General features: G+C 48.8%; 1 protein-coding gene across 2 annotated transcripts in view; it reads left to right on the top strand.

The window, feature by feature from the left end:
* Positions 1-23,138: 23,138 nt before the first annotated feature.
* FGD5 (FYVE, RhoGEF and PH domain containing 5) overlaps positions 23,139-23,894 on the top strand; it is a 91,737-nt gene continuing 90,981 nt past the window's right edge. For both annotated transcript variants that reach the window (XM_080914785.1, XM_080914786.1), the window contains exon 1: positions 23,139-23,270. In XM_080914785.1, the coding sequence (XP_080770911.1) occupies positions 23,258-23,270 (13 nt within the window). In that variant the 5' untranslated portion in view covers positions 23,139-23,257. The remainder of the gene's footprint in view (positions 23,271-23,894) is intronic.

The raw sequence follows: 23,894 nt of genomic DNA, 5'->3' as shown, positions 1-23,894 counted from the left end.
AGCTCTGAGCTGCCCTAAAGCTGCCTGTTCACATGTGGGGGAGACTGAGTCCTGCCCACTGCTGTTCCAGTTTGAAGGAAAGGACATAGGAAAAGGAGGGCTGAGAGATCCTGAGGTGGAAGACAGGTGCTGGGGAATTACTGGCACCAGGTGCCCTGGGTCTTAGCTCGTCCTGCTATGGACATGAGCAGGAGCTTTCCAACTGCAGATTGTGGCCCACTCATGAGTTGAAATATCCATTTGGAGGATCCACATTTTGAAGAAGATAGCTGGAATAGGAAATGGCATTGTGTGTGTAGAAAGGTGGCAGGCTTTATTTCAGCCACCCTGAATGTAATATCTGACACACAGTCTCTGGAGCACACACCACCCCCTTGCCCTAGCCATCTGTGTGTATGACCCCAGATACTTTATTTAAAATGACTGTTGTTGGAGGACCTAGTTTACTGTGATAGTACCTCCCCTGAGAAGGTGGTTTTGGATCATTGAGAAAAGCAAGCTGAGCAAGTCATGAGGAACAAACCAGTAAGCAGCATTTTGCTATAGCCTCTGCTTCAGTTCCTGCCTCTGGTTCCTGCCTTGGATTCCTGCCCTGTTGTCACTTGATGATAGACAGTGACATGGAGCATAAGCCAAATAAATCCTTTCCTCCCCAAGGTGTTTCTGGTCATGGTCTTTACCACAGACACAGAAAGCAAACTACAAGTTTGTGTGGTATATGTGCATGTGAGGGTGGGTGTGCACAGTTGTGCATTCAGAGAGGCCACAAAAGGACATCTTCTGTCTCACTTCACCTCATTCCCTTGAAGACAAGATTTTACTAACCTATGTGAGGCTGTGGTCATTCTCCTGTCTCCACCCCAGACAGTGTAAGAGCTTTGAACCCAGCTCCTCAAACTTGTGCAGCAGTGTTTTTGCCCACTGAGCATCTCCTAGGCCAAGATCTTGGTCATTCTAATAGGCATATAGTGGTACCTACCTCATTGTCTTTAAATTGTGTTTCCCTAATGGGTTTTTTTCTACAAGACATTTGCCATCTGTATCTCTTAAGTGCAGGGTCTCTTTGGGTGTTTGGTCTATTTTGTTAATGAGGTTGTCATCTCCTCATTATATATATATATGTGTGTGTGTGTGTGTGTGTATTTATATAATAGTTTATCATATATAATTATATATTACACATGTATTATGTATAATATAATATATTTATACAATATATAATGTATTATATATTTATATATAAAAAATACACACATGCACACACACACACTCACACACACACACACACACACACACTCACACACACACACACCCTCCCCCAGAGCTGGGATGGAACTTAGGGTTTTACAAGTGTTAGGCAAGCAAGTACTCTATCACTGAGCTTCAGGCTCATTCCTTGGGCAACAGTCTTTTATTGGGTATGGATTCTGTCAATATTCTCTTACAGTCTGTGGCTGTCTTTTTTTTGGGGGGGGCATTATGTTTTGCTGAATAGAAATTTTTAGGTTTAAATAAATCCAGCTTGGCAACCTTTTCTTCCATGGGCCACATCTTTGCTATTGTAGCTAAGACAACATAGTCATAATCAATGTTATTTAGATTTTCTCTGGAGTTTTGTAGTCTGACTTTTTGTACTTTGGCCTAAGACCCATCCCAAGTTTGCCTTTGCGACAAGCTTAAGTTGTGTGCAGATTCACTGGTACATGCCTGCGCAACACTGCTTCCATACTCTATCACATCACCTCTGCTCCTCTGAAAGGCTGGTTCTCAACACTTGCCTGGCTTCACTCTTCCTGTTTCACAGTGCATCTGCCTGTTTTTCACCACAGCCACAGACTTGGTGCTGCCTGTGATTAGTGTGTGTTGAAGTCTGAGAGTGTCTCTAAGCTTTGTTGTTCTGTATTTTTCAGAAGTGGAAATTGAAACATTAATATGTCAAGTCATTGCCCAATGTCTGAAGCCTTGTTCATGGCTGGTGGGAATGCAAACTGATGCAGCCACTTGAGAAAGCATTAACCTCAAATCTTTTGACTACACAGCTTGCATTTGGGACCTACATTACAACAGGAAAAGAGGAAAGAGAAGAGAAAAGGAATAAGGTGCATGATAGTTACCCGATTATCAGCTTCATGGGATCTCAGATGACCATGAAACCAAGGTCTGGGCATGTCCATAGATGTCTTTATCTATGTTACCTAATTGAGAAGACCCACGCTAAATAAGAGTGATGCCATAGGTTGGGCTGAGGTCTGCAGACTGAGTGTAAAGGAGAACTGCACATCAGCATTTGTCATGATGCTCTCCTGCTATGGACACAACATGCAAATCTGTTCCCACGCTCGTGCTGAAAACAGGAGTATCATGACTTCCTGTCTTGATAGATGGGCATTCCTTCCTTCCTTTGCTTTTGTCAGGCATTTGGGGCTTTCTTATTGTTTGTTTGTTTGTATGTATGTATGTATGTATGTATGTATGTATGTATGTATTTATATGTCAGGTATTTGAGAAGGTAGTTTCTACAGGAGATAACAATAGAATTTCAGGATCCACTATATCCTCTGAAGCCACCAATGGTGCTGAGTAAGGTTGTCCAAGCTGGCCACTTAAGTAACAACTAATTTCCCCAGGCAACAAATTTCTTCTCTCTGAAATGCAACATATTTATGCGCACACAAGTACGTGGCTCCTACCTAACCACAGCAATGGACCACACTGGAAGCCATCCCTTGTCCTGTGAGGAGAGACAGCAGGTTCAGTCAGTATAAAGCATGATGTATCCACTATTGACAAGGGCAATGGGATAATGAGGGGAGAGCATGATTGAAGAGGTGACTTTTGAACAAAGCCCTGAAGGAAGTGAGAGACGAAACATGCAGATGTCTAGAGGAAAGCCTGCTGAGCAAAGGTCCTGGCTGGGATGGGTACATACTTTCAGCAATGACTGGACAAGGATTTTCCAGGTCTCAGAGGGCAGGACAAAGGAGTAGGGGGCACTGAGGAGGAAGGGAAGTCATAAGGGAACAAAAATCTTGGGGGATGGGGCTTGGGGTCCTGGAAGAACTTTGGCTCTTACTCCAGGGAAAAGGCACCACAGAGGTGCTGAGCAAAGTAAGACCACAGCCAGAGTGGTTTGGACAAGGTCCCCACGGCTGCTAGAATAGTGTCAGGCACAAGATGAAGGCATGGGAGTGTGAAAACGTTTCAGAAATCTAGCTAAGATTTCTTAACCAACCACCTGTGAGGTGGGAGGGGGAAAGGTGGCAGGCATGTCCTAGGGAGTCTGGAAAAGGCACCTGAATCCTGAGGAACATGGGATGCTAGGAGCTAGGGTTTGTATGCATTTGTATAAAAGGCTATAGGTCCCTCTGGAGAAGGACTAAAGAAAGGCTAACAGTATGATTTTAGCAATGTCCTTCTTTAGGGTAGCTAGCCTTCCCTTCAAAGGGTTCTGGTCCGCAAGCTTAAGTCAAGAATTGCTTCACAGGCCAAGACTTCCTCATGGCATGGTCCAATGTAGTCTTTCATTTGAGGAATTTTTTCTGCTTATATAGATCAAATAAAACTGCAGTAGCATTCTTATCTACTTCACACATGGGAACTCCAGGACCAATTAGCCAGTCCCAAAGGTCCACGAGTCCTGCTACCATAAAAATCACTTTGCTTATTCAGACCATTATGGATCAAGCCATTATGAACATATGTTGCCCATTGTGATAACTAGGATCACCTGCCTTGGTGAGTCAGTACTGCTAACTAGCCCCTGCTACTTGGGAACCAATTAAGCCCATCACATTTAATTCCACTGAGCAGCAGTGTCTTTGCCCCTAATATCTGGCACAAGGAAAAGAATGACAGAGTGTTCCTCAAATGTGAGGGTACCCCTCACCATTTTGTATGTGAAAGGCTTAGTGAAAGCCATGTCATCTGGGCCTTCCCATTGTGGATGATTAGATTTTACACAGTATAAAACACAATGGGTGCATTTTCTGCTAAGGGTACAGTGATTTCTTCCTCAGGTGAGATAGACCCTTGAGAATCTGAAGTTCAAAGTTCGAAGCCTCGGTAGGGTCCTCCCATACATCTTCATTATGTCATAGAGTTCCACCCTTCACCAGTTATGGCCTTGTCTTTACCTGCCTACACTCTTCAAGGCTGGAGCATGAAGATTCACTGTAATTCATCCAATTAGTCTTATCACAAAGACGGCAGTTTGATTTTTTGCAACTTGAGCTCTATGGCTGCTGGAAAGAAAGTTCTCTTCTAGGGTACACATAGAAACCTTTAAGCCTGGTTCTAGGCATCTGGAGCCGGTCCATTTTATCACCAAGTTCATTGTCTTCCTTCACCATAGTCTGAGATGCTAGAATCTGGCTAATTTTATCACAGAGCTCATTCCGTTCCTTCCTTATCTGGAGATGCTACGTGCAACCTGCCAGTCTCATCGTTTTTCTTCTTATTGTTTTTTACAAATTGTCAACATTTTTATATACAGAGTCCCCAAATCTGTTGCCTCTCACACTGGTGAATCGGGGTAACCCTGTGCATTTGTCTCCTTGAGAGTCCACAGCGGGGTCTTCAGTACTCTCAGCTCCCAGGAGAGGCTTCAGTACCTGCGGAAATCAGCAAACTGAAAAGCCTGTTTCAGATATTTTAAAAGTTCATCCAGACACTTCTGTTGCTCTGGAACCACCTCTGGTACCAAAATTTATATTAAGATTCTCTAGAAAAACAGAACTGATAAGAAAACAAACACACATGCTTAGATGCAGGCGTGTGCACATGCTCACGCTCACGCACACACACACACACACTCAAGATTTATTAGTGTGGCTTACAGGCTGTGGTCCAACTTTTCCAACAATGGTTGTCTTCTGGTGGAAAGTTCGAGAATGCAGTAGTTTCTCTGTCCACAGTGTTGGATGTCTCCGCTGGTCTTCACTATATGCTGGAATCTCCAAGACGTAGGCTCTCAGTGCTGAACGGATGAACCTGCTGGTGAGAATGAGGGTAAGCAGGCAGCGAGCAAGTGTTTATTCCTCCACCTCCTTTACATAGGCTGCCACCAGGGGCTGTGGCCAGACTTAGGATGGGTTTTCCCATCTCAAAGGTTCAGTCAAGAAAATTTCCCTCACAGGTGATCCCAACCACTTGCGTTTTTGTGCATTCCAGATGTGGTCAAGTTGACAACCAAGAAGAGCCATCACGCCACCTTTGCCCTTGCAATGAGGTCAGCCTGGTACACTGTTTCCAGGGTCTGGTCCTTTTAAATTTAGCTGCAGGAAAAAGTAGTTTGTGCAGGCCTGGACAATCAGCAACAGGAAAAAGTCATCCAAGGGGAGTGCTCAATGAATTATGGAGGCATTGTTCCCCAGCCTAAGGAGCCAATGTTACTGCTCTGAGCCCAGTGACCAGCCCAGGGCTGTAGGCTCCACACTGCTAGCTGGGTCAAGACAACACAATATGGGCAGCCAAAGGCAAGAAAGAAAAAGGAGGGGGGGGGGAGAGGAGAAAGGGGAAGAGGTGGGAGGAGGAGGGAGAAGAGGGGGAGGAGGAGGAAAACAAAACAGCACAGGAAAAAAAATACTTGAAATTCCTTGTGTCTGGTGATAGAACATTTCTAGAAAATCAACAGCCAGGGAACGGCTGCTGCTGTCCTGGGTGGGGGCCTCCTGGAGCAGGAGGAAGTTGCAAGTGATATTTTGAGATATTTTCAGTCTAGTGTGATGTCGATTGATTTTCCAAAACACCCGTAATCCCCTGCTGTAGGGAGGGCTAAAGTTGGACTGAGTCTAGCCAGAGGTGGGGCAGGGTGTAGGACCAGCCTGGACGTAAACAGGAGCTGACTCAGTTGGAGAGTTCCAGGGCTCTAGATGGCTGGCGTACAGCCTCCATAGTTCCACAGGTTTGTGTTCCAGACCTCACCTTGGTGGAAAAACACAGGTAAAATGGGGTCCTCTACACAGAAAGCCTGAGACATAGCCAGGCACATTCTTCTTGCCTTCCTCTCTGGAGGAGTGGGGGGCGCTCTCTATTACACACTAGTTCTGCAAAGCGAATGGGGAAAAGCACAATGTTTATGGAGAAGATACAGCCATGAGCAGCAGGCAAAGGCTGTCAAGGGGGCTGATGTTCTGGTGAGGGGACAGAGTGAACAAAACAAAGATCATGCATGGCCTTTTGGAAGTGGAGGGCACCATGAGAAGATAAAGCAGAAGGTGGGGTAGGAGTGTTCGGGTGCAGATGGCCAGGAGGATGTTCCCTTTTCCCTCTCACTGGCATCTTCCCTACTGCTCTGATGCCTCATGGTCTTGTCTGTTCCAATGTCCTGAGATCTTTCTCCAGGCTAGGCAGGACCAAGTTCCTCAAGAGCAGCCCTTTTATCCTTCTCCAGAGCTGACTTCTTGCCTAGAGTCAGGCAGACCAACCATTTTAAAACCTCCATTGTGTGGAATGTGCCTACAGGTCCCCTTTAGTGTCACTGTTCCCTGAACTCACCAACTTGATGCCATAAGTGGTTCACCACCCCGACCAACCATCCCAGCTCCTCCATCTACAACGACATCGGCTCACAGACCTAAGAGCTAGGATCCGAATTTGTTCTCAGATTCCTTCCTGTGGTGTTCTACCCACAAAGCTGGCCGATGGCTTTTTTGACACAGAAGTTGACCTCACATAAGAAAATATGAGCCAATATTCCCAACCTGCAAAGAGAAACTGGCAAAAAAAAAAAAAAAAAAAAAAAAAAAAAAAAAAAGCAAAACAAAAATAAGGGGGACGTGGCCAAAAATATGATGAGGCTATTCCATTGACACAGAAATGGTCATGGCCAATAAGTAAGTGAAAAGTGTGAGCCTCCTGGGTTGTCATAGAAATGCAAATTTAAGGAACAATGGAACACCATTTTTCTCCCATCAGATTGGAGAAAATGTGAAATATTGATGAGATTTAGTACCAGCAAGGAGCAGGGCAGCAAGCAGTTTTGACACTGCTGTTACAGTATGAGCCACACAATCTTTAGGGACAGTCACACCTGTATTAAAGTTTCAAGTGTTGTGTGCCCTGAAGTGATTCTGCAAAGCCGCCTGCTGGCACAGATGTTGTGTGCACACTAGAGGGGAGCTGGAGTGTGGCTGGACAGGGCGATGGTGGGTACACGGTGTAGGGCAGCCACTGTCATATCAGCACCAAAGGACCTACCATGGAGCTCCAACAGTGTCTGTCCAAAAGTCTCTTTGTGTTTGTCATGTGTGTGTACATGCATGTAGGTATATTGGCCTCTGTGTGGGCTCATGTGTGCACTTGTACATGCTCATGTGCTTGAGTGTGTGTAGAAGCCAAGGATTGATATCAAGTGTCTTCCTCAATCGCTCCCCGCCTTATGATTACTGAGACAGTCTTTTGGCAAACCCAAAGCTTGCTGAATTTGGCTGGTCTAGCTAGCCAGCTTACCCTGGACAGCACTTGTCTCTGCCTCCAAAGAGGATTGCAGGGTGACTGTCATTCCTACCTGCCATTTATGTGCGCTCCAGGGAATCTGAACTCTGGTCCTCATTCTTAGGAGCAAGCCATTTCCCTAGCACTAGAAGTCACTTTGAGTTCCCCCTGCCTAGTGGGAGCTGATTCCTGCTCTTCCTAACAGATGCTTGAGTGCTCAGTGGCGCTCTTACTTGAACTAACGGGAATCCCAAAACTCACTGAACCTTGTGAGTTCTCCCGGCCACAGTTTCCATAGCTTCATTTTCTATGCCCCATCCTACCTGTTTTGTGAATGGAACCAGTTCCAGAAACTCTGCAGAGAGGCTGGGCCCAGTTTTCTAACCCAGAGCAGTAGTCAGTTATTGCTTTGCATGCTAATGCTGAATACCGAAGGAGTTCCCAGCAGGGCTATGCAGAAATGAATTCTAAAGCTACATCTAGGCTCCACTGTTAGAAGAACTAGAATTTGATTAGTGATGTCTGCTCTGGGCAAGCAAGGAGGAGGGGAGTGCTCAAGTTACTGCCTGGCTATGGTCATTGTAGGTCCATATGTGCATGCCAAAATGTGCATAGAATCACTTATGGTTCCATATGTGCATGCCAAAATGTGCATAGAATCACTGAGAGCTTATTAGCATACAGACTCTGGCCTAGCAAGTGTGAGCAGCCCGAGTGTCTATCCTGACAAGTCACAGGCCATGCCCTGTTACTGGTCCTGTGACTACCCTTTGAGGACAAGGAACAGGATCTTGGAGCTGTCTTTTGTAAGTACTCACTTGTCTCCTTAACATCTCACACAGTTGCAAACAGAAGGAACTAAACCCTTAGCACATATCCAGTGGTGTTTTTGTTTGTTTCGTTTTTTACTCTTAAATTCATTACAAGTTCTAATTCCTGTAATAGTTCAGGTGGAGATGGTTGACCGGTGAGAAGCTGTGGGGGTGGGGAAGAATTCACACCAGCTCCTGCTACTCTCCCCCACCTCATCATCTGCTTTTCCTGGAACCAAACAGCAGCCAGAAAAGCTCCTGTTACTGCCTCAAAGTGCCTTGCTCATGGCCATAAATAAGGCCTCAGCCTAGCAGACTCCCTGCTGTTCTTGTGACATCTCACAGCAGGCTGGGGCTCCCTAAGCCAGGGAAGGAAAGGAGATGTGGGCAGACAGAGTGAGTTATGGGCTCCTGGAAGCCCATTAGTCACCCAAGCGAGGGAAGTTAACCCAAGCTTATTAACTCTAAACGTTTATTATTAACATTGATCACCCAGCAGACAGCACCCTCCCTCCCATCCCATAGCTGGCCAATTCATTGTGATGAAGGAGAGGGATTCAGGCAAAGGGGCTCGCTGTCCCCAGAGTTCTCCAGGAAATATACACTACTCAGAGAACCTCCAAGGGACCAGAGAGTGTTTCTAATCTGTGACCCTGATACTCGCTCATCCCCACCTTTCTGCAGACCCCAGACAAGGAGGAGCGGGGGAGCCTTTAGTTACCGTCATTAGGTACCCACTTCATCAGCCAGGGCTGCTCATAAAGCCAAGAAATAAACAGTCTAATTCTGTGACTCTTTGTGTGTGCATGTGTGTGTGTGTGTGTGTGTGTGTGTGTGTGTGTGTGTGTTGTGTGATGTGACCTCTCTGGGAATCAGTTTGTCATCTATATAATGAGGATGCATTCCATCAGCCAGCAAATATGTATGAGGTGCAAGGCACTTTTAGTCCCAGGGAGCCAGTAAGGATGAAGGCAGACACGAGGTGACTGGTGAAAATCAGCAGGCAAGCAGAGCCATTTTGGGTGGAGTGTGATGATCATTCCATCCACACTGTGATCCAGGGTCACCAGGAGTGTTAGGACAGCATTGGCAGGGTGACCTTTCCAAGGAGATGGCACTTGAGCTGAGTGACAAGAAGGAGGGAGGCAGCCATGGAAAGATCCAGGTCCATGGGAGCCCGGGCAGGAAGAACAGACAACAAGGATGAAGGCTTCGGGTCAGGCAGAGGTGGCGTGTGCAGCGTGGTGATAGAAAAGAGCCCAGAGTGAAGGCAGCTGCGTGGGACAGGGACAAGGGACAAGACGTGGACAGGACTTTTTGATCCTAGTGGGACTTGGAGCTTTATTCTCAGTGCAGTCGGTTTTGCTGGATGGCATGCAATTATCCTGACCCTCACTTATAGCTTGTGACATGTAATGGACACTGGGTGTCTGCCTCATTCCCCGTTGCAGTGGCACTCACTACTGGCTGTTAGCATTTCCTGGGTGGTCAGCAGGTACCTTGCTGGAGCTGTGCCCCCTTCTTTAGGGGGTGTACTTTGTGAGTCCATATGTCCCAAAGTTTCCAGGGAAAAGAGGGTTTATATGGGGCCATTGCTTCTTTCTGCCCTCCTGTTTCCTATCTTTCCAGTGAGGACAGGTTTTCAAATGTTCATGAGAATCTGGATTCCTGGCTCCAGTTCTGTTCTTAGAGACCCAGGACTGAACCCATAGGGGTTCAGTCAACCGCTGAACATCAATGCTGAGTTCTACAACTCCATCCCTTTACCTGGAATAGTCCTGACTTTATATCAGATGTCACACATCCTAGGAAACCTCTAGTCTTGGCAGTCATGACTCTTGCTCAGCCTAGGAAATAGCCACCTGTGCATCTAACCAGCAAGTACTCCTTGGCCTGCCTTTCTACAGAAGAGCCAAGACCAGCTAGTATGGTCCTTGTCCTGCTGCGGCCATACTGTAGATGGTGACTCAGACATACGTTGCAGGAGAGTCTCCTGAGGTAGAAAAATGGACTGTCCTCAAGGAGGGAATGGGCAGCGTACATTCTGAGCTGACTTGTGAGTGACAACGAATAGCCTACGAATAGCCCAAGGCTTCTTCACACCTCAGTTGTCTTACTTGAGAAGCTCCCCCATCAGAAGAAAAAGACCCAAAATGCCTACAGAGAACTTGAGGAGGAACCCTCTAAGGCTTCATGGATCGTCCTCTGAGCCAGCAAGCTCTGTCTTTGGTCCAGTAGCCCCAGTGACCCAGCCTGGGATATCAATCATTCCCACTTTACAGATGAGGATGCTTGGGGATAAAAGGCTAAGAAGTTGACCAAAGTCAGGAGTAGAGCAGGAGGCAGATTCCAGGTTCCTCAGGCCCCACAACAACAGAGCTGTGTGAATGTGAGAGACAGGAAGGCCCATCACCTCTGCTCTGCTCTTTCTTTGATGCAGTCAGTCTCCTCTGTACCTGCTGTGAGGCAGGAGGACCACAGTCAGCTTGCCTGGCCTCACAGCCCATCATCAGCAGGAACATGTGTGACCCTGCGTGAGTACCTCGGCCCTTCCGTGCCTTAGTTTCCCGTGTGTCAGAGCTTTGAGCAGCTGGGTCCCTCAAGGGATTGGTGGGAAGGTGAGATGAGCTGATCTAGACAGAGCATTTGGAGCTTGGCACAATCTAAGTCTCAACTAGAATTGCTTTTTGTCTGTTATTAGTGTGACTTAGAATAATGCAACAGCAAAACACTGGGAACGATGTAAGGAGTCAGTAACAGGAGTCACTAGGGCAAGCAGGTGCCACTTCCGGAACCAGGCCGACATGTGTGGAATCGGCAGATGGATGACAACGAGTGCAGCAGGAAGGGGTGGTGTTAGGTGGAGGGCGCAGGGAAGCAAGATCTTCACAGGGAGGAACGATAACCCTGTGCCTGCAGGCTGCTGCACACCCTATACCTGTTTCTGTTTTGGTGACTTCTCAGCAGCCATTCCCCGTGCCCAGAACATTGCCTGTGCTCATGGACTGCCAGTTCCCAACACACAGGAGGAGTGGGGACAGCGAAGCTAGCTGTTCGTGGTATGCACAGACTGACTACAAAGCTATATGAATTCTGTGAGGTCAGGACAGGTGACCTCTTAGTGAAAAGAAAGCTATTCCTTTACTTAGATGTTAACTCACTGTGATAGTTAGTTTTTCTTGTTGCTGCAACAAAATACTCCTAAAACAAGACCAAACAAAGATAAATTCAGAAAGAGTGCGTTTATTTTGTCTCAGGGTTTAAGGGGATACAGCCTGCCAGGGCTGAGAGCCATGGCTGCAAGAGGCCACTGGTCCCAGTGCATCACAGGCAGGAAGCAGAGAGAGATGAATGCCGTGCTCAGTTCACCCTCTCCTTTCAGGTCATTTTCAGTCCATGGCCCTAGGACATAGCATGGTGCCCTACACATTTAGGATGGCCCTTCCCGCCTAGTTAAATCCTTTCTGCAAACATTTTCATAGATACACTCAGAGGAGTATCTCCATGGTGACTCCAAATCCTGTCATTGATCATGAAAATTAACCCTGACCGTCCTCCATCTGAGACTCTGTAGAAGGCACATGACATTGAGACAAGTCATCAACATGAAGCCCCGATTTCCTTTGGGAAACGAAAAACATGCTTTGTTCTCCTCCCCACTCCCTCGTCTCACAGTGCAATGGAAAAAACAAAAATAAGCAAGGGAAAAGTCACCCTAGGCTTTCCTCGGAGCAGGGGCTCCCACCACTGCCAGGCCATAAGGAAACTGAAGGCTGAGTGAGCAAAACATGTTTTCCTTCAGCAGAACTGTCGGAACTGTGGGAGTCAGTTATTAGAAAACAAAAATAAAACAAACCTCAGTTGTAGTAAACACAACCTGCTTGCTGGGAGCAGGAAAACAAAGGCTGGGGTTGGGGTCAGTGTGAAGGGGGGGGGCAATGTACAAGGCGTCAGGAGGAGGAGGGAATCTGGGTTGGGGGATGCTGAGTGAGGCAGGTCCCTTGCAGAGCAGTGCTTCTCAGCTCCCTAGTGCTGCAACCCTTTAATACAGCTCCTTATATTGTGGTGACTCGCAACCATAAAACTATTTTTGTTGCTCTCTCATAACTTTACCTCATAATTTTTCAAGTTATGAATCATAGTATAAATCACTGACATACAACCCCAGAGGGATCACAACCCACAGGTTGAGAACCTAGCACCTGGCTTTTACCAAACTGTGAATTCTTCTATCTTAGGATGGTGTTAGGAACAAGCATACCACGCTATTCACCATGTATATCCACTTACACCTGCACACATGCCCACACAAATGTGCATTTGTATGTGCACACACACACACACACACACACACACACAGAGAGAGAGAGAGAGAGAGAGAGAGAGAGACTGAGACTAGCTAGCAAGTTAGAAAGAGTAGCATGTGCCTAAGGCTCTTTCACCGGCTAAGCTAACCTGTTCCTACGGACAGTATCTGGTGCTTACTGAAGTCACTAAGTGACAAGAACCAGGCTGCAGCTGTGGAGTCACCAGCTTTCCTTCTTAGCACATGCGCAGTGGGTGGTAAGATGCCTCTACAGATGAAAAGACCCTCAAAAGAAAAAGACTGACCTACAACTGGCTGGTGGGTGGTGGGGCTGTGGTTCAGACCCCAGTACCCCAGGCTATCCGAGGAGTGTGTGAAGCTTGCATTGTGTGAATTTCCAATGGGTTTCTGAACACAGCTCCTGATGGAGTCCACAATGAACATGCCCTCCCCACATTCCTCAGACACAGGGTGACAACTGGACAGTGCCTGGAGCTTTAATGACGTCTCCAGACAGGGTTCAGTTCACTTCTTTCAGTGTCCGTTTTGTGGGAGGGAAACACAGCAATTAATGACACATATCATACACACACACACACACACACACACACACACGGTTATTAAGCTAATGAAAGCTGTTTCCCTAGAGCAGTTTCCCTTGCCGTTGACTCAGGCCAGCAGAGAAAGCTCACAGTCTCTGCTCCAAATGTGTTCATAAATCTGAGCTGTCTGCTGGGTGCACCCTTTTGGGCCACCACCATCTTGGTTTTTGGGGAAGGTCACATTGCCACTCCTTGCCTGCAAACCCAGCCTTTGAGGGAATAGTTAGCCTTGTGACATTGTGAGTTCCCTGTCCCTGGGGAAGATTCAGCATTGGTGGCTATAAAAAGTTGTTAGACTTAGACACCTCCTTCCCCCACCAATCCCAGCTCTCTGCTGCACACTCAGGGTGTGGCTGGACCCTATCTCTAGACAAAACTACATAGCCAGTTATTGGTCATTGGGTTTGCATTTGGTGGTCAGTTAAAATTTTAGGAGTACCTCTTAGGCTCCTGACTTTAAGTGAACCCCATTGTTTCCCAGAGTAAAGACTCTCAGCCTTGGAGTTCACAGTTAACATGCTAAGTGTTGTGTGACAAAAATTTTCCTGGGGAGATACAGCATACATGTCTGTCTACTTACCACAGACAAGGAACCCACAACAGATCAAATATGGATACCACCAAAATCCAATTTGGTGAACCAATACATTTTCTTACAGGAATAAGGGTAAGGGGTTACTTATAGGAGCAGAAATTACTCAAAGAAGCTGAATCACCAAAGCTCACCCCAGCATAGGTGACAGCTCACAAAACTGGGAACTTAAGAGTACACTGTACAGCCTACAGGAAGCTCAACAGGTTGGAGAGTGCCCTTTCCAGGTGCTTCAGTTGGTCTAAAATTCTTCCAGGCAACTCAGCTGGTTTCTGCTTCTTCCAAAATGCTGGTGTTGTCTGAGAGTTTACTTAGCGTCTTGGCTCAGTTAGTCTGAGACAGACGCTCAGCTTTTATTGTTTACTCTGGGACAGTGGGGCCTAGTGGATCTGGTCAGTTTCAGGAACTTCCTGAAACTATTCTGAGTTGTTTACCTTCCTATGTAAGGGGCTTCCCTAAAGGATAGAATGTTTCAATCTCTAAAGAAACTGTTACACAGCATGCAGAACACTCTTCAAGCAGAAAGTGAGCTACATCACCCCAGAGAGGGGACTGTGGCAGTGACCTTGTCAACCCTGTTCTTCCTTTATATCTGCATAGCCCTCATGACATGGTGGGTGGGTGAGGACACAGGCAAATACTAGTTTTCTTCTCCTAGCCTCATAATATCAGCAAGCACAGTTCTTGGTGAGTATACTTATTATGGTTTGGCCTAGAAGCCCATATGTTGAAGACTTTGTCTCCAGTTTTGTTCATGGGGAGGTGATGGGAATTCCAAGAGGTCTAGGAGCTTTCATGTCATTGAGGGTGTGGCCTGGTAGATAGAGGACCCTGGTCTTGGCTGATTATTTCGTTCCCTCTCTGGTCATAAGGTGGGTAGGTTTTGCTTTGTTATACATTCCTGCCATACATAATATTCAACAGACTGGGGACCTGAACCACTACTAGCTCGAGTCACCATCCTCCTTCTAAGCCAAGTAGCAGAAGTTTTCAGAGTGACGGAAAGCTGACCCACACAGAGACCAATGGCTCTGCCTTCCAGAGCAGTGTTGCTCTCCTGTCCCCACTGTTTCCTCCTTAGAGCATGGCCTCCAGACAAAGGCCACCTCCAGACAAAGGTCGCCAGCTCCTTCAGGGGGTAGAAGCCTGAGGTCAGATGTTTGTCTTTTGTTTCTCAAGCTTTACCAGATGCCACAAACACATCTGCATTCTATGGTAGGCATTGTGCTAAGGAGACTGGCCACAGCCTGGTCCTGCTCTCCCCCTTCCCAGAGCCTCATTCTCATGTTGCCCTGAGTCAACAACAGTTCGAAACTGTAAAGCGGAAAATTCCAGACATGCACAGTTTCTACATAAGATAAATAAATTTATTGTGGCTTGTCGACATAAATGGTCTGTTAAATATAATGAGTAGTGATCACTATTCTCTCTATGTGTACGTAACTTGTGGATTTATCTTTATTACAGGTACAGAAGAGTGAGTATTATGAAGTTTGCCACTCTCTGTGAAAGATCTTGGGACCCGAGCTCATGAGCAAAGGGGAACTACTGTCCACAGGTGAGTCAGGGATGCTGTGCTTTCTAAAGAGGGTACAGGGAAGGAGGGGATATGAGGTGACAGGACAAAGCCGGACTGGTATCAGGGAAGCATCATCAGGGTGGTGACACTGGACCCTAGCAGGTAAAGGAGACATGTGTGAAATGTTAGGAAAGTCTTTTCTAAGGGGTGGGAACAACAGGTACAGAGGTCCTGGGGACAAAGGAGGCCAGTGGGATTGGGAAGAGAGGAGGCTGGCATGGCTAGAGCCCAGGAAGGATGATGAGCAGGAAGGGACATGCTGGCCTAGGGTGCAGGGCTTTAGGGTCTGGTGGTTAAGCAACCATCGAGCTGCTGCTTTGTGAGGCTTCAGTGCCTGGAGCCATCCTCAGGATGTCCTTCCTGTGATACCTAGCCACTGAAAAACAGCTAGTTCTGGCAGGGTGCACCAGGCAGGGAAGAGGCTGGGCTCCCGAGTAGTGGCATGTTAAAGGTCATGGTCTCCACTGACTCCCACAACACGTGGTTTGTCTTAAATTTCTGCACGGTTCAAATTCTGGGCCAAGTCCCAGAAAACAATCATTTTCAAGGTCCCTAGTCTATGACTCTGAGCTGAATCTACCAGTACCCACAGTCAGAGCTAGCTTACCTGCCTGCCTTTCTTTCCTTCCTTCCTTCCTTCTTTCCTTCCCTGACTCCCTTCCCTCCTTTCTTCTCTCCCTCCCTTCCCTCCTTCCTTCTCTCCCTCCCTCCTTCCTCTCTTCTTCCCATCCTTCTTCCTTCCTCTCTTCCTCCTGCCTGTTCTTTCTCCTCTGCTTCTAGCTTCCCCATTTCTCCCATTTCCTCCCTCTCCCTACCCATCTTCTCTCCCTTCTTCCCACTTGTTGGAGACTGAACCTGATTCACTTGAACAGGCTGAGTGTGTCCAGTGCTCTGCCCCTTAGCTCCACCCCCAGCCCTAATGTAAGTTAGAATCGATATTTTTCTGCTCCAGCCTTGGGTCTTCCCATAGCTCAGAGGAAAAGCCAAAGCCCTTGCTCATCTCTTTCCGTTTCCCCTCTCCCTGTACCCTGTCTCTTAGAGAGGGCAGGCTTGCCCCCCACATGGTGGTCCCACATCCTCAGTGTCTCCTCTCCTGGTATGTTCTCTGTGGGTTTCCTTCAACAGTAGCTGATAAGACCGTGTCATGCCCCAGCTCCCATCACTGAGACTTAGATGTCAAATCCTTGAACATCTCTTAGCTCTCCTGGGTGCAGACTCTTCCCGTGGGCCTCCCCAAAGCATAGTGCTCACCACAGTGGGAGGAAGGGGTTGCAACAGGCAGTTAGGATCAATGTTTATAAATGATACCTGCATGTGTGGCCTCTGTCCATGGGTGACCACTCTTTCATAGCAAGAGAAACTGAGTTCTGAGAAGCCTAGTCCACTTGCTCCAGGTACACAGCAATCAATGGGCCAACACTCAAAATAAGTAGCCCATGTACCACATCAGGCCCTCGGTTATTGTGTGCCCTGGCCTTAGCTTGTCTCAGTGTTGTCCAATGGGTATAAACTCCCAGTTCTGTGTTGCCTAAGAATGGCTGTGAGACTGGAGAAGGTTGTTGTGGCTGACTCCCAAGCACCTGTTTGTGATATACCCAGCGACAACTACCTAGTAAGAAGTAGCTCCAAGCCAGGCCTGCCCTGGGAAGGGTTAATGTGGCCTCTTTGTCCCGCAGTTGCCATGGGGACAGTTCCTGTCCTCCAGGAAGCAGGGAGAGCAGTTTCCTGTTTTGAAGAAGGCTTGAGTACTGTTTTCCTCCAATAGGCCTGCCCAGAGAGGGACAGGAAGCCTCGGGCCTGGCTGCCCCTGCTGTGGGTGTGTGGTGGAGTCATGCCCATGCCTGGCCAACCAGGAGGGGCGGTGTGTGGAAACGGAGCCTCAGGGAAAAAGCCAACGTGGCCAGCACCAGTATAAGAAAAAAAAAAGCCTGGCCGGAAGGGGGTGGCCACTTCCTCCACAGACCTTGAATCCCACCCAGTGATAAAAACTCCAATCTGGACCTGCCCAGCCCCCAACCTCCTCCTGCCCAGAACTCCGCCTTGCCCCGGAGATCAAGCAGAGGGCCTACTGGACAAACACTGAGTCCCCTGCTTGCCCTTTGGGCCCAAATGCTCCTTATCTATACACTGAATACTCCAGGCGAGGGACCCCACTTCCCATCCCTACCCTGTTTGGCAGCCTTTTCTTGCCGTGTAAGAGATTAAAGCCTCACCACACATACATACACCCCAAGTTTTCCCAGATTGCATTTGAGCCCCTATACTACAAAGCAGGGCTTCCAGAGTTGGGGTTTAACAGTTCCATAGCACCCTTGCTTCCACCTCATGGGGTCACCCCACCTAGGGCTCCCCATCACTTGTAGGGTAAAAACCCAACTGTCTGCCACTGGGTGGCTTTCTTGGTGCATATCTCTTGCTATGGCTACAGCCCTGGGCCTTTCTGCCTTCCACTTTGGTCCCTAAGTGTTGGCTCCTGCAGGGCCCTCACCTGGAACAGCCACCCCACTCTGCCTTATAGAAAATGTCATGTGGTGTTTAAGGCCAGCCTGAGGCTTCCTCCCCTCCAGCCCCTTAAGTTCTGTCCCAGCTTTCAACCCAGCTCAAGCTGAGCACACCTTTGAGCATTCTAGAGCCTGGCAGAGAAGGGAGAAGGTGCTATGCTCCCCTATTGTTTCCCCGAGACAGCCTCATTGGCCCATTGCACAGAGGAGAAAACTGAGGGCAGAGAGGGAAAGTGGGTTGTCCCAGAACCACAGAACCTGTGGTTACGGGGGCTGGGAAGTTTCACTTCTCCTGTTCCTCTCTGGGTCCAGGTCAGCAAAGGGGTGTGGAGATACCCCTGCTGAAAACATCTGCAGAAGCAGAGGGAAGGGTGACCTTGCTACTCTGTCCCTGCTGGTAGGTATTCTGACTTCCTTTGTCACTCTAGAGCCAGGAAGGCTGATGATGCCACAACCTACAGTCAGGCCTGAGGAACAGCGGCTAGAGTGACGGTTCTCAACCTTCCTAATACTGAGACCCTTTAACACAGTTCCTCCTGTTGTGGTGACCCCAACCATAAAACTATTTTATTGCTACTTCATAACTGTATTTTTGCTACTGTTAAAAATCATGCTGTAAATATATGATAGGCAGGGTATCTGATATGTGACCCCTGTGAAAGGGTCATTGAATTAGAGGCTATATGACCAGGGGAATTTCTACTTCACAGATGATCTTTATCTGTGGGGACAAAAGGCACAACTCAGAAAAAAAAAAAAAAAACAGAAGCACAGGGGACTCTACCATAGGACTAGGAGGCAGAGGAGGCTGATGGCCCAGGCTCTCAGGGGAAGGGCCTCTGTCTTGGCAGGAAATGAAGTTGATTGTCACCTTCTCTCAATGAGGACAGGAAGCAGGGCCCAGGCCAGACCCTGTGTCTCCTGCTGTACTCCCATAGTGCCCTCTACCTCCACCCCAACTGAACCCATTCATACAGAGGTGCTCAATAAATGGTCTTTTCTGTTCTCTGAGTGTTGTGATTGTCATTTCGGCACTGGATGGGGAAGGCTCAGTGCCAGAATCAGGTGTTTGAAAGCCGTCCCCAGAATCTGGGTTCAAGCTTTCCCACGGAGCGGTGGCGTGCTTTTCCCTCAGTGCTTGTGACAGCCTCCGTGTAACAGAAACTACTGGCAGTTCCTTCCTTTGGGGATCATTAAAAGGCCTGTGTAAATTAGTATGTTGCAAGTATTTACTGAATACACAAAGCAAGTCCTCAGCAAATATTATTTTCATGTGGGGAAATTGAGGCTCAGTGAGTGGCCTGGGTTCACCTGAAGGGTTCTATTTCCTGTCTGGAAGGCTTAGTGACAGATACTCTCATGTGTACAGAAAACCTGGGTGCTTGCTTATCTATGGAAAATGGCCCAAGCTGCCTTAGGACCTACTTGTCATTGTGGGGGCTGCAGGTGGCTTAGGCAGCTGGATCCCAGAGCTTAGGATCTAGGCTGCCACTAACATGTTATATTAGATTGTCATAAGATAGAAGGAGAAGAAGAAGGAGGAGGAAGAGGAGGAAGAGGAGGAGAAGGAAGAGGAAGAGGAAGAGGAGAAGAAGTAGCAGTAGCAGTGGTAGCAGTAGTCTTTGCTGCTGTGGAAAGTGTGTGAGACAGAGAGGCATTGATGGAGGGGGTCCTGGGACCTTGAAGGGTCCAGTAGCCATTATGGCACAGTGGGGTCTGACTGTCACCCACTGTGGGGGATGGGGTTCTCTGTTCTTATTAGTGCAATGTCAGAAAGCGTCTGCTGCCTCAGTTCCCCTGGAGTTCTAGTGGGCATGGGATGCCTGTGGTCTGCCCAAGGTCTGGCTGGGTAGCCAATCAGGTATGCTTACAGAAGGTGAGGAGGGTAAGAAGGGGGGCGGGCTTAAGATTCTAGCTCTCATCTGTCAAGGGGACTTGAATGGAGGAGGCAGAAGGCAAGCCTTACACACAAACCCTGGGAGCTACACTGACAGATCCAGCTCCACCCCTGCTTTGCATCCTGGGTACAGCCTGGCCTCTCTGTGTCCAGTTTCCTCACATGCACAGTGGGGAGAGCTACAGCTCTTTCTACAGCCACGAGAAGGGTGCAGGATGTGGGGGACTGAGCATAGAGCCACAGCATTAGTTACCACTCCCACGGCCTCACCCAAAGGACAATCTGAGTGTCCACCCCAGTTACTTCTGCACCCAGTTCTCTCAGCTCAGACCTTATACCCGACTGTTACTCAGATGTTTCAGAACCATAGAAACAGCTCCTTTGGGACCCCTCATGATATGACACTCCTGCAGAGTTGGATGATTTGTCACTAGAAGGTTCATAAAAGAAGAGCGAGAGTGGGGGGAGGTGAGGGGGGAGGGAGGGAGAGAGGGGGGAGGAAGAGAAACAGAAAGAGGGAGCAGGAAGAGGTCTGCAGAAGACCGAGAGCACCCTGCCTCTGTAGGCAGCTGCCTTCAAGGTATCGCTGATGCCCTGCCAAGCTTCTCTAGAGAAGTGGGGACAGACTCTTGCCCTCACTAGGCAACTAGGAAGCCAGTGGATAGATGCGATTTAAGAACTGACTGAAAGTGGGGTGTACTGGCCCATACCTTTAATCCCAGCACTTGGGAGGCAGAGTTTTATAGAGGCAGGCCATCTATAAGCATACCTGATTGGCTACCCAGCCAGGCCTTGGGGCAGGCCACAGGCATTCCATGCCCACCAGAGCTCCAGGGTAACTGAGGCAGCAGATGCTCTCTGACACAGCACTACTAAGAACAGAGACCCCCATCCCCCACAGTGGGTGGACTCCACTTTCTGAGCTTGAGATGAGCCTGCTCTACAGAGTGAGTTCCAGGACAGCCAGGGATACAGAGAGAAAGCCTGTCTCAAAAAAAACAATAAAAACATCAAAAGAATAAAAAATTAAAATAAAAAACGCGAGAAGAAACCGACCAGACTTTAAGGGCTGTAGTTTTTCATCTGTGAAATGGGGACACAATCATCATAGGATTCTTGGGAAGAATGCACTCAAGGCTCAGCCAATACCACATCGCCCCGGGCAGGATGGTTGTAGAGCCACGGCAAAGGCTTTGGAATCCGTCTTCTTTCTCCTGTGAGGAAAAACAAAGGAGTTCAAGTCTTTCCCTCATAGCTTGTCACTCCACAGCCACCACCCTCTGCCTGCAGGTGAACTAGTTGAATCCTGTTTTCCCAACTGGCCTTGGGGCTGTGCTCACAAATTCCTCATTCAACAGTGTTGGGTCAGACTTAACAAAGCTTAGGAAAGCATCCGGGGATTTTCCTGCCCCTGCCCTGAACCCCTTCCCCACAAACCCCAGAGCAAAATCAACTGTAGAGGTGGCTGAACAAGAGCCTTCCTCCTGCTGCCTCTGAGGCTATGTTCTTAAGATTTTACTGTGTATTCTAAAAAATGGGCTTTATTTCTTTTTTTCTTTGTGCATCAAAGGATTTACCTGCTCACTGTTCCACAGACCTCCCCACCCTCCTCACCTCTACCATCCTCCTCAGTTCCATCCCTACAGGGTCGCCACTCAGCCTATTCTACTCCATCACTTCCCACTGTGCACAGCACCTTCACGCCTGCATCCCAACACTGCCTCTCAGCCCTGTCAACCTGAGCAAATCTTGTCACATACGCCCCTCCTCACCCTGTCCCCTCTGCCATGTCTATCACTCGCACCACTCCCTGTCCTCTGCCCCTGCCCACCACGTGGCCACTCCCTCCCACTTGTGTCACTTGGCCAAATCTCTCCATCACCACCTGGAGAACCACAGCCATCTCTTTCCCGTATACCATCTCCGTCATCACCACCCTTCCCATCCCATTGACTGTCTTCCTGCCTGTCACGTCCACCACTGTTACCACCACCAGCTCCTTCCCCTCTTACCTGCTCACTACCCCTGCCTCGCCTAATCTTCCACCCACACTGAGGACAAGTCATCCATCCTCACCATGGCTTCCACGACCACAGCCACCACCTCTCTACCTGGGGCACTACCCCTTCCCTCTTTCCGTTTCACCGAGATGTCCTAGTTGTTTTCGTTCTAATTCAGCAACTGTTTAATGTTAACGTGTGGGGAGAAAGGCTCTGATGCCGTGGTGCACTTGTGGAGGCCAGAGAATCTGTTCTCTCCTGCCTCTGTGGATCCCGGGACTGAACTCTGACTTCCACGCTCACGCAGCAAGCTCTTTACCCACTACATCATCTCATTGACCCCAGCCATACATTTTCTATTCTAGAGTCAAAAATATTTCTCCACAGTGGGCTGGAGGCTTAGGTATGTGGTGTGGTGGCTCTGGGATGAAAAGGGCACTTTTAAGATTCAAATCCAGTTCTTAATTGTACTGTAGGGAAAATGGAGGCCACTACTGGACAAGCCTACACCCCCTACTGGTCCTCCTCCAAGGTGTCAAGCCTTTCCATGCCTCAAGTCCCCCCAAGTTATCTCCTCCTCTTGTTTGGTTGACCCCTCTCACTGGGGGCCTTCTTTGAGCTCCACTCCCAAGTAGCAGGACTGTGTATGTCAGACAGGGCTCCCTGAGGGCAAAGGTATCTCTGTGGCCATTAACGGGCAGTATGGAGGAGATACTGGGTCCCTAGACAATGTGAATCAAGCCTCTCCAGCAACCAGATACCCTTTCCAGCCATCTCCAAGCGGTGATGGACAACAAGACAGCCATGCTCTGCAGTTCCTGGGTTCTGACTTTGGCTTCCTCAGAAAGTCCTGGCCATTGATCTGATTCTGAGTCTGGTGAGGGCCAGGAAATGCGCATTTCACACACTCCCCATAGGTCCTGGCAGTGGAGAGCCTCATCTGGTCCTCCTCACAGTTAGGGTGCTTTGCTCTGGTGTTTGTTGGCTTAATTCATCTTCTATCCTCAACGACCTCCTCATCTGAGCTCCAGAGGACAAGAACTTGTGGCTACCATGCTCCGTGGTCACCTAGCTCAGACTGAATGAATATCCAAATCTGAAAATAAAGCGATAGACGGTCTCAGTCCCTAAGCCTTGTACAGCTCCTTTGGTCTCCTTGATCATAGCCCTGGCCCCTTTAAGTGTGCGTGGGGACGCCGAGACCCTCGGTCTCTGACAGCACAGAAAGAAAAAAAAAAAAAAAAAAAAAAAAAAAGAAAGAAAGAAAGAAAAAAAAAAAAGCCTTCCTCTGGGAGCGGGAGGAAACATCTAGGAGCGGGCGGAGGCGCGGCCAGAGCCTGGAGCCCCGAGCTTGAGCGGACGCCCCGCCCAACCCGAGCCCCGCGCCCAGCGCCCCTCGCCTTGCCGCGGAGTGCTGCGCCCGGGGCGGGCCGGGCCGGGGCGGGCGCGGGCGCGGTGGACTGGGCGGCAGTGGGACTCCAACAGACGGACCCGCACAGCACGCAGCGACCAGCCTCGGACTCCGCGGTGGAAGATGCACAGAGCAGGTAGGAGCCCACGCCACCTTCCGCGCACCGGCGGCAGACTCTGCGAGTGGAGCTTGCGGGACCCAGGGTCCCCTCTAGAAACCCAGAGTTCGGGTGTTCTGTTCCATGCACCCGCGCTGTTGTCCCCCGAGGAGGGTTCTCTTAGAAACCAAGGACACCCTTCCTTCCAAAGCGACCTATGCCCCCACCCCTCAGTCTTTCCCCTTCTGTCCTTTGCGTCCCAGCAGGTCCCGTTCACCCTTCTGTGGCCGCGCTTGGATCCGGGGCGCTGTCGCCAGAGTCTGTTCTGGCACTCCAGGGCCCGACACACCCCGCTTTGCCATCAGACACCGAGAACTCCTTAGTTGAGTTAGGAAGCCTGAGCTGCCCCCCTGGATGCACTCCTCTTAAAACCCTTTTCTCTGGGCTCCACTACGGGTCCTGTTACTCCTTACCCAAGAGCATAGGCGCCCCTCTTACCCACCTCCCCTCTCAGTCTGTGAATCAGACTTCACCAGGTCATGGATTCCGGGAATCACAAAGTGTTCTCAAAGAAATTTAGCGATCTCTGCTGAGGAGTGCCATTTAGCAGATTGAGAAAGTGAGCCTCGGTCAGATGGGCGGTGCCTGGGATCTGGATTCCCA

Source organism: Micromys minutus (genome assembly GCF_963924665.1).
Source record: "Micromys minutus genome assembly, chromosome: 3".
NCBI lineage: Eukaryota > Metazoa > Chordata > Mammalia > Rodentia > Muridae > Micromys > Micromys minutus.
The sequence above is the reverse complement of the archived record's forward strand: the minus strand, read 5'-3'. Positions and strand labels throughout refer to the sequence as shown.